Here is an 11,656-nt window from a genome sequence, read left to right as displayed (position 1 = left end):
AGAAATAAGTTTTGATTTGTTCAATTAATTAATCTGTTTTCATTCACGATTACCACACCGAAATTTCCAATGCCTCTTAATTTCAACTTCAACTCCTGGTACCGTCAATTTTGGCAGTTTGGATAATTTAGAAAATTTTTAAATAATAAAAGATAAGACTTTTATAAATCAGCTAACTATAGGCTAGTCCGAATAGATATAAATTTTGTTTCAGAAATAATGTTCTATATGAAAGGTTAAAAAAAAATAGATTACACCAGATTCTAAAAATTTTATTGAAATATAGGGTAGAGGTCCCGTTTTTCGCCACTTTAATGCCAGTTGTGGACACTTCAAAAATTTATAAATTAATTTGTAACAGACGCAATAACATGATTAATTTTTAAAATGAGTACAAAGAGAGTTGAAATGGTAATTTTATTTTAGACTTTTTTATTAATTAAAATAAAGTATCAAATATCCAAAAATGGTACAGTGGCCACAAATGGTACCTCTACCGTAGTTATTCGTAAAATAAAAATTATACATGAATAAATTTTAATTTTAAAAGAATAGCAAAGACAAAATTTTCATTATTCCTGAGTTGATATTATTAAAGTGAACTATTATTGACGGATGAAAATAATTATCATTAAAATTTAACTTTGGAATTGAAACAAATTTTTAAACAAGAGATGAAAGAATTACAAAAGACATGAATGAAGTTTGAGTGTTCAAAGAGTTCTTAAAAAATTCAATTTTTGCTCCAGCCATTTTCCATTAACAACAAAATACATCGGTAAGTTGTTTATTGTATCAATCAAAACTCCTGTCAATGAAAACTGATCACTTTTTTCGGGGGCATTACAAATCAATGGAGATCCCGCCAACCCGTAAATTTCCTGAAAGGAGAAATTATGTAATTATTTAGACTTAAATATTTCAAAAAATGTTAGAGAAAAAAAATAGTTTATGTTTGCATTCTCACGCTATCGGCAATTTTACTGGAGTTAAACACAAATACAGAATCATTATTTATATATTGGATTGAAGTATTATCGCTGTGATCGTAATTCTCATAAATAGAAGTATTGTAAATGTTTATTAAGTCTGAAGAACTCAAAATATTATTTTCAGCTATAATTTCATACTTAAATACAGATTCATTTCTTTTCCAATAAGTGTCTACATTCGATTGAACAATTTTAATACGATAGCAATTTTTTTCAAAATTCTTGTCATAAATATCTGTCGATGTTAATGCCTTTGTAATATCTGTTGGTGAAATCGAATTTATCGATTTTTCCATAACTAATATTATTGGCTCATTAACAGTAACAAATTCATATTCATTAGCTCTTTGCTTTGGTTTACCTGAAAATATAAGAAAAAACACAAATTCTTAAGTATTATTGAGCTTTTTTTTGTTATTTTCTTATAGCCAATTTAAAAATATGCATTCCTTTGATTTTTGAAAAATTTGGACGGACATAATTTGTAGTCACTCATTTGAGAAAAATAAAGAACAAATTTGTCATTTTTATGAAAGTGAATACACAGAGAAAAAAATTCTTGTTTAGAATGCTACACTGAGAAAACAATTTACTTGAGCCAAATAAGATGTGTTTCAGCCAAATAAATCCCATATTTGAATAGATCCAATCAACATTCATTGGAGACAAATATATACATTTTTTGAGACGAAATAAAGATTTGTTCACAGTTAATAAATTAGTATTTGGATGGTAGCAATTGTAGCGTCACCAGCCGTAGTGTAATTTCGTTCAACCACCCCAGCAAATCTGATTTACGGTAAATTACCGTATTTTACTGCAAAATACCGGAACTTACTGCAATTTTGACGCATTTTACGGTAACTTGCGGTAAAATACGGCATTACACGGCAAAATACCGGCTTTCAGAAGACTTGCCGTAAATTACCGTAAAATGGAGTATTTTACAGTAAAGTACGGCTTTTTACTGCAAAATACCGCATTAGTATCGCGAATCTGCGGTAAAATGCCAAACCTATACCGTAAAATATCGCAGTATTGCCGCAAATTGTCTAAAATTACCATATTGTACTGAATTTTAGGTAACTTCCGGTAATTTACCGTGATTCGGATTCGCTAGGCCAAGATTTGTTAACTATAAACAAATAAAAATTTGAACGAAATAAATGATTATGTTCAGTCAATCTGACGAATGCATTTGAATCAATTGAATATTTATTACAATCGAATAAATATTTTCAATAGTTTCAAATAAATTTATTTATTTGGCTCAAATAAATTGTATGTTCTCTTATTGTATGGTCTCGTAGTAAAGCCGGACCCCATTGGCCACCTGGCGGAAATTGAAATGAATACATGCAAAAATGACTATGAATGTAGTAAAATTTACAATAGTTATAGTAATTTGTGATATAATCCTTGCCAATTTTACAATGGCCGTAGTAATTTTTGCATGTGTTCATTTCGATTTCCGTCAGGTGGCCAATGTGGTCCGGCTTTACTATGACACCATAGCATTTCAAACAAGAATCAGTTCTCCGTGTACAAAAGTTTTCTTAATAATTTGTCATTATGATTGAACACCTTGAAGGCACCAGGGTGTAAATGGGTTCTATACTCGTATAAAAATTTTGAATTTGTACACTGACAGAAGGATTTCTTAGTATTTAAGAAACCATTTCTTAAACGTCATTTCTTTGAATTTAACAAATATTTCTTACTATTTAAGAAACGATTTCTTAAGAAATGATATCTTAACAATTAAGAAATAATTTCTTAAATATCAAAAAACTTGACAGGTCCGTTATAAAGCACAACCTCGACGCTTCGCGTTCGAGGCGTGCAATATTTTTTAAATACGAAGAAATGATGTTTAAGAAACTTTTTTAATATAATAAAAAATAGTTGTAGAGACCGGACATTTTACATGCTTTAAATGGGACATGACCCTCAAAATCGCGAACTTTGTATTCAAATATCTCGCGATCTAAACGGTAAAAAATTGTGAAATTTTAGGAATTCATAAATAAAGCTATTCTAAACCTATGAAAAAAATTTCAGCCGATTCTGTCGAAAAGTGGTTTCATGCTGGAAATACCTTAAATACTAAGAAATCTTCTTTAAATGCTAAGAAATCCTTCTATCAGTGTATAAAATTTCATTATTTCTAAAATCGCATCTAAATGATACAAATTTACATTTGCTTTTCTGTCCCATCTATTTTAATCACAATATTTCAATAAAAAAGTTAACAGGCTAGTTTATTTACCGAAATTTATATATCCAAGAATCATGAAGCTATTCAAAAAATATTTAACGTGATAAAGTTTAGCTGGGTTTATAGCAGCCTCTTTACGATGCCATTTGAAAATCCCGATTGCATAAGATTGAGCACTGAAACTGAAAAAAAAACAAGATTATAATAGCAATCAATAATAACATTAATATGTTTATTAATAATTAAATTATATGTTCATATTATCGATGTTTTAAAAATAAGATTACAAAATACTCACTCGAGAATACACGCTTGAGATGATAGGACAGCTTTTGGATGGATTAATACCCCATTACATAAATAAATTCCATGGTTGTAGTTATAAATTTTAAAAATGGGTACTATGGTTTGAACGAAATCTTGTATCGGACCAATGCTATCCACAACTGAAAAAAGTTGACATATGGTAAATATGTTTGGATTTATAATATGTCATATGCAATATTATTGAGACTTAATATGTCGTATCCCGGGTCAAAAATAAAACTTAATTCAGGCTCGCTTCACCTTATTTTCTTTTAAAGGTATTGTTTTGCCGACGATTTTCCGATAGGATCTCGACTTTTTGATTTAAATTAAATTTTTGTGAACTTTTCGAGTTTTTTTCATTTTAGTTTGAACTTATTCGTCTTCACTTCGAGCATGAGAGTCATTCACCTCTTGCTGAACCGAGTCAAAAGCAAGCAGTATTTTTTAGTGTAAAAAGTGTTTTTCGCGTTTCACCTTAATTTTGATTTTTTTGCTTTATAATTTGAGTTAAATAATGTCTAAACTAAGATGACAACTCAATGTATTTCATATCTCCGTAAAAAAAGTCAAGTTTGTCTTATGAAAAACGGCTCGAAATTTCGACATAGTAAACCCAGATCTATTTTTGACCCGGGTTTATGAAAAATTAAAATTTGTCCTGTCATTTCTAAAACATCTTAAAGTTGTCTCTGTTCTACTTGGGTAGGTACAATCTTTTTTTTAATTTCCCGCTAAGAAAATCGAAAATTTTCAAAAAAAAGGGAAGTTATTGGTTTTGGTCCGATTTTCGCAAATCGGGTTTTGATCAGATCTCGACGTTTTAAGGTCCTAGGAAGCTATCCTGACTATCTTTAGGAAAATGTCCGATTGTATGTGTGTTTGTACTTTAATTCACCAAAAATGTATAACACGAAAAAATTCTGAATGTGTAACTAACAGATTATTGATTTTTTTATCAAAGAATATGTACTCATCAGTATTGAAACTTTTGTGAACATAAGGGAGGGCCGAGCAAAACGGGGTACTTAAAGAAATACTAATTTTTCGAGGACCCAAATACGCTTAATCCTTTTTTTTCTAATGATAATCTAAGTAAATAAAAAAAATTTTCGGTTGACGTTAAAAAAAAATTTTCAATTTTGCGGGCAAAATGGGGTACCCCCTCATAAGGAAAAAAAAATCCTGGATTTAAAATGAATTTGATTAAATTAAATTTTTTTTTAAGTAATTGACATAAAGAAAAATAATATTTTACATGATTGTTTGATACAAAGAAAGAAAAAAAACTTTAAATAGTTTTTATCATAAAACAAAAGTCATTAACATTTTTCGACTGACACTCGATTTTTGAAAAAGTTTAACGAAAAAAATTCAGAATAATGCTCAATTATATATTTACAAAAGTCATTTTGGAATGTTTAAAAAGCATTTAGAGAAAAAAAATTTTTTTTATATAAAATTTCGGGGTTACCCCAGTTTGCCTACCCTACCCCGTTTTACCCGATCCTCCCCCATATGCCTATATTTTTTTTCTTAGTTAGATAAATCAAGTTTAAACATCAATTTGAGTGTTCAATATAATGGGAAGAAAAAAGTTAATAAAATATGAAACATGAAATTCGAATTGTGAAATAATGATCGACATTAAAAAATATAAAAATTAAATTACCTTGTGGAATGATAAATCCTGATGTACTGACGTTGAATAGCTGAAATAATAGTGCAAAATAATGCAGATTTCTAAAAAAATTGATCATTTTAAATTACTTTATTATTGATTATTCCCCGTGTTTAAGATTATTCGGAATAATTTTTTTATAATGTCCACAGTATAGAAATTTTTATTTTACTAGTATTAAAAAAGTGATCGAAACAATTAATTGTACTGGTATTATCTTTATTATTAATATCATAAAAAAACTATTAACATTTATCCTTGGTATTTTGATAACGTTTATTACTAAAGTCAGTCACGTATGTACTCCGTAATCGGTAAAAATAAAAATGTATTAAATGATACGTCAATTTCGACTCGAATATATGTCATTAGGCTGATATTAATAACTGATAAATTGTACTTTAGCTGATAATGATATTGTGTTGAATAACCAAAATCATCAATTGTCAAATATATATACTTTTATTTTACCAAATATTTTTTTACAATAAATTATTTCTTTATGGTAGTTACTGATTTATTAGAAAATCAATCATAGATACAATAATGAGAAGACTCTTGGCAACAGAATAATGCGTTCATACGTTTTTGAGGTATTGTTTTGGACAACATATAAATTTTATAAGTTATTGTCAACGATAGTGTCCGAATACATTCGATTTTTCTTTTTTTATTGCAACACTTCATTGTTGTTCGAAATTTATAAATAAAAAATTTAGAAAATAATTTTTCAATTGACTAGCAGACATTTACATATGTAAGTAACAGTGATAAAAGACGAAAAAACTTATTTTTTAATAATTAAATAAGCAATGAGACATAATGTTAGAATTTGGTATTTTGTAAGTGTGTTACTCTAAAAGATTTTTCAAGTCTTGAGGCATAAATTACATAACATTGTAATTTCGAAAAATAAAAAAAGGAAAAATTTAGTTAAAAAATGATAGATATTTAAACCTCGGTGTTGAGAATGGTTTCCAAAGGCCCTCGCCAGATAAACCGGGGTAAAATGCCCCCATTGCAGTCGGGCTAATTTTTTTTTCTGAAATACCTTATACTGTGGACAACTTCTCAGCCCAGTTTCAACTTCGAAATATCACGCGTTTTTGAGTAAAAAAAAAATTTTTTTTTTTTTCAAATCCATTTTTCTCCGAATCTACTCGACAATATTGAAAAAAGTGCTTATGGGTTTTAAGATATCACTTATTAATATTCCTAGAAAAATTCCCTCGATAATTGGGTAAGTTGGTCATGGGTAAAAATGCGATTATATTTTTAAAAAAATTTTTTTTATGCGCGTTGTTGTTGTATGTGTGTTGTACAAGTGTTGTCGTATAAGTGTACTGAATATTTGTTTAAATTTACCGCTCAAATAGTAGTATCCATACTCGGGTACAGCGTTGTCAGATTGTTTCTATCCAATTCACCGACATGTATATTTTTTCATTTATTGTTGAACTTTGCGTTGCTATATCTCAACAATGAGATGGTAAATAATTTTTTTTTAATTCAGGACAAACTCATTAATTCTCTGTTAGTTTTTCAAAAGCTTCTGACTGTTAGTTTTTTTTTATCAGAATCATGAAAGTGACTTGAAACCCATAGTTCTCGATCCTCGCAACGTTAATGATCTGAACTTTGATTATAATTATCTCGAATTACAGATGGTCAATCGACTTCAAATTTTAATAGTAATTGTACTTCAATAACTTTAATAATCATATATTTGCTCATCACCCGATAACTACCTTAAAGCAAAAACTCTTATGTCTAATTAATCAGCACCATCTATTCTAAAATAGACGTTATGTCACCGCTTATAGTCGTCATAGCAACGGTTCTTATGGAGACTATTACTGTGGAGACTCTGGTTATAGTAACGGTTGCTATGGAGACTGTGGTCGTAGTAACGGTTGCTATATGGAAACTGTTGAATATCTTTAATAACGACTTTTTCATAAGGGGAGCGTGCACGGAAAAAAAATTCACGGATTTTTTACGATTTAACTATCGTAATTTTCATTATATAGTATTGTAACGCTGGACTATAAGTTTTCAATAATAATTTTTACAATAGACTATCGTAATTTTTATTTTATAATTTATACTACTACCAGAAAGAAAAAATCAGATACTATAGAGTAAATTATACAAGTTGTGTTAACATAAATTCTAATACAACTATCGTAAAATGAATGAGTCGGTAATGTAGAATTTCTTTAAATATAAAATAATAATTAGAAGTCAATGGAGTAAAATATATTTTCTTAAAAAAGTAGAACTTATAATTAATAAAAAAGAAAAATTTATCATTTGGAATTTTTTTTTTTTTTTTAACAGTTAAATTGAGAAGGAAAATACAATCTCGAAATAAAAATAAAACATGTTGAAGTAGTAATAATAAAACATTTATTTAATATTTTTTCAAACATATTTTTTTGGTATATATAAAATTTATGAATAAATAACTCATTTATTTGTATTCAAAATACGCACATGTAGAAAATTAAAAAAACCATAGGTGCAATTTTTTCGAATACTTTTTTTCTATAATTTATCATTTTTAAAAAAATCCAAAAATTATTAGGCGTCTGCTAACTTCAGTATCATAAAGAAATGTTGAATGTCCATAATTTGAGGTTATTGAAATGTTTTACCTCTCGCAAAGCCGGGTAAAATTATTCATTGTCGACAAATGAAGATTATCCTGTAACAAAATTAGGAGAATTGAATTTATTAGAAAAAATAAATTTTCATTCATTTAGAATCATTTATCCTATGACCACAAAATACTACTAAATTGTTTATAAAAATAAACTTCTTGTCCAGATAAATGATTTTAAAACGAACGATATACATGATACTGAAGTTAGCAGATATCTAATAATTTTTGGATTTTTTTTTAGACGATAAATAATTAAAAAAAAAATATTTAAAAAAATTGCACCCATAGTTTTTTAAATTTTCTACATGTGTATTTTTTTAGTTTTTTTTTTTTTGTAATTTCTTTGGTGAAAAAAAAAATCCGAAAATTACTAATTATCTGCCAACTTCAGGATCATACGATATACCCACAGAATATTAAGTTTAATAAAAATTGAATAATAATAATTATACTTACACCACCAAATTATTATATTCCACAATCTATGTAGGTTTGTAATGACGAAAGTACAGTTTTTATTTTAAATTTCTTATTTACAATTGTCCGAAAAACGTCATGAATAATAACCTCTATTTCTGCACTACACTGTGGATAAAGATGAACTGATTTATAAATATATATAGTTGAACCACAAATAATACAGACAAAGTAGATGTCATCATTTGTATTTATATATATATATACACTCATACAAGCATCACATCATGGTTTGTGACAACACTTGTCTTTCATACGTAAACGCTTCAGATGGCATATACTATACCATTTCAGAAAATTTACAATCCAACTATCGTAATTTTTGTAGCTTGTATTGTAAAAACATAGAGGCAGCACTGTAAATTAAAAGGAAGAATAAAAGAATAAATAGTATAATTAAATCTTATTTTTTATTCTTTTACTATTTACGATAGTAACATTGTAATATTTCTTATTGAATTGATTACAATAAACTCTTAATGAAATTACGATAGTGAATAGTAAAAAATCTTTTAAAAACTGTAAATTTTCGTATCATATATTTGAATGTTACAGATAATAAAAGTATAGTCCAGGATTACGATAGTAATATTGGAATTTTTCGTCGAATTTTTTTTCCGTGTGGAAGGTAGATATCAAAAATAAAAAACTAACGTTTTAGCTGCAGTTTACAATTTTGATATTTATGGATCAAAAAATTATCTGATAAACCAAAAATTCAGAGCGTTGGTGTTCGAATAAATATATTTTTTTAGGTTATAAAACAAAAACAAAAAAAATTTTAGATATAAAAAACTATATTTAATGGGCACGTGTCAGCGCGTAAAATCCTTCTAGTATTATTGGAAAGTATGACGTTTATTTTTAAAAAGTTTTTTCGTATGTTGACAATTTAAAATCAATGAATTAAATAATTTTTTTTTTTCAATTTTCTGCTGAATCAAAAGTCAACAATAATCTTGATTAATCTAAGAAGTCCAATAGTGTTCCGATCATATCGAAATCTTTTAAATTAACGTATTGATTGGATCCAAGACTCATGTCCGTAAACATACCGGCTACTTTAAAATTTCCATTTTCATTTACGAATTGACATAAGATAGGAGATCCAATTGAATATTTTTTGGCCTGTTATAAATAGCAATTCACAATTAAAAACGATTAAAACAAAACTTTATCACACTCTTCCAGTTATATGTTTTTTTACCTTTCTATCAAAATCTTCATCTAGATGAGTGACGAAAATGGGAAAAGTTTTATGTAAATATGTGTATTTTGCATTTGAATATTGTCTATAGTATCCAGACAAACTCATATTTATTCTATCTGCGAATTCTGTGCGTTTCATAATTTCTTTGGGTAACAATTGAAGATCGAAATTCTCAGAACTCAAATCTGAATCATCATTTTTTGAGTTTCCATTTAGTACAACATTAATACACTGTTTTTCACGTCTATTTCGAAAAATATCGTAGAATTCTAATGAGGTAGAAATGTTAAGAGGTTCAAAAGAATTTATAGGATGCCAAAAAATCATAACAACAGGCAATCTTGTATTCACATATGTTACTTTGTTGTTACCTGTTTCAAAAGTGTAAAATAAAAATTTATAAGTAATTTGTCGCAGCTATATTTAGTTTTAATTAATATTAATTAATGAATACTAATAATTGCTGCAATTAAATATAATTAGAAAAAATTTTATACTTACCGTATCTAAAGGATGCAACTGTAAAATTACTTCTTTCCAAATAAGCAGTTGGTTTGTTCATATAATTTGGACTTATATAGGCTGATCTATTATCATTCGCCCAAATGTACGTGGACACCGCATAAGGATTTCCATGTTTTCTAAAAAAAATAAAAATATATGTGATAAAAACACGATTTCATTAATAACAATATTTAATTAGAAATCCCATACGAATAAATATATACCGGCAAAATAGCATACATACGACAATACTAAGAATATAAGTAGCACATATACTATTTTGTCTACATACACGGAGGAAAATTTACAGTCACAATTAATGAATGTAGTGGGAATCGCTTCCATATCGTATGGTAGCAAGTTTTTTTGAAATATCAATTATAGGAATGGCACCCATATAAATTATGGTTAACATTCTTATGTGCATATGGGTTCCATTTCTATAAGATTTCGGAATAGATCTTACAAAATTACGGTTATAATTCCTATGTCATTATGGTAATCTTTTCCATACAATTACAGTAGTCATTTCCATCCCTAATTAAAAGGAAATCCAACTTACTGGTAAGGTACACATTCATCAGTTGTTACTACAGCTTTTGGATGAATTAATATTCCATTGCATTGAAAATGCCATCTGTTAAAACTATCAACTTTCAAAACTGGTACCATCCAACCGATATTTTTTGGATTAAACCACTTTATCCGTTCTTCATTGGCTAGTTGAAGCGAACTCACTAAAAATAATAGATTTTTTTAAAAAATGTTTAGTATCCTTAGCTGATTACAGGATAATGACAATTTTTTCAATACATGGTACCTATTTGTCTATTTCCTATAGCATTTGCGTTCATGAAAATGAATGAATATGGTAATAGCACAAAATATTCAAATTTTTTTATTAGACTTATCATTTCTTTTTTCTGTTTTCTTCCAATTACTTAGTTTAGTTTAGTTATGATTCATCAATCTGTGATCAGTAGATTTATATCCGTGTTATTATTAAATGAGCATTACTTCACAGAGATCTATCCTGAAAAAGTTGGTGTTATGTCACCGCTTATAATCGTCATGGCAACGGTTGTTATGGAGACTGTTGTCATAGCAACGGTTGCTATGGGGGCTGCCGTCGTGGCAACGATTACTATGGAGATGGTAGGTCATGTTAGCGGCTAATAGGAACAATAGGGATCCATGATAAATATTTTCATCAACGACTTTTTCATAAGGGAAGCGTGAAAGTTAGTTATCGAAACATTACAAGAAACAAAAAATAATGCGCAAAAGTATTCTAGTATTTTGAATAATAATTGAACGTCCGATGACGTATATAGGTGGCGTATGAGTGCATATTAGTATTTTCAATGCTTGGAATCGCGATTTCTCATGAACGATGTAGAAGTCTACGGTTTCCGTAGTGCCGCCAAAAATGACCGCGAATTCTTGTAGAACTTGACGAAATGATACTTTTTTTTAAGCAGTCATAACTTCTTCAAAAATGAACTGATCAGACGTTTTTTCTTTTTTTTTTCAAAATTTTCATCTTTAAATGTACTTTCCGGAAAAAAATACAAAAAAAAAATTCCAAAGCAAGTGTTGCAAA

The 11,656-nt window shown here is 28.1% G+C and overlaps 2 protein-coding genes and 1 long non-coding RNA gene across 3 annotated transcripts; all 3 read right to left on the bottom strand.

The window, feature by feature from the left end:
• Window positions 1–263: 263 nt before the first annotated feature.
• On the bottom strand, window positions 264–1,306 carry LOC130668564 (uncharacterized). The gene is made up of 2 exons (XM_057470905.1): window positions 968–1,306; window positions 264–881 (listed from the first exon to the last, which is right to left on the bottom strand). Exons 1-2 carry the CDS (start codon window positions 1,286–1,288, stop codon window positions 714–716), a joined length of 489 nt encoding a protein of 162 aa, XP_057326888.1. The 5' UTR covers window positions 1,289–1,306; the 3' UTR covers window positions 264–713.
• A 6,277-nt stretch (window positions 1,307–7,583) lies between these two features.
• On the bottom strand, window positions 7,584–8,955 carry LOC130667942 (uncharacterized). Its single transcript, XR_008989930.1, has 2 exons — window positions 8,319–8,955; window positions 7,584–7,904 (listed from the first exon to the last, which is right to left on the bottom strand). It is a non-coding gene; the product is annotated as an uncharacterized LOC130667942 (long non-coding RNA).
• Window positions 8,956–9,154: 199 nt separating this feature from the next.
• Window positions 9,155–10,907, bottom strand: LOC130668671 (uncharacterized). Its single transcript, XM_057471067.1, has 5 exons — window positions 10,874–10,907; window positions 10,616–10,790; window positions 10,051–10,190; window positions 9,547–9,920; window positions 9,155–9,467 (listed from the first exon to the last, which is right to left on the bottom strand). The coding sequence occupies exons 1-5, from the start codon at window positions 10,905–10,907 to the stop codon at window positions 9,303–9,305; spliced, it is 888 nt and encodes a 295-aa protein (XP_057327050.1). The 3' UTR covers window positions 9,155–9,302.
• Window positions 10,908–11,656: the final 749 nt, after the last annotated feature.

This window comes from Microplitis mediator, chromosome 5 (genome assembly GCF_029852145.1).
Source record: "Microplitis mediator isolate UGA2020A chromosome 5, iyMicMedi2.1, whole genome shotgun sequence".
Lineage (NCBI taxonomy): Eukaryota > Metazoa > Arthropoda > Insecta > Hymenoptera > Braconidae > Microplitis > Microplitis mediator.
Note: the sequence above shows the minus strand (reverse complement) of the source record. Positions and strands in the feature narration are given on the sequence as shown.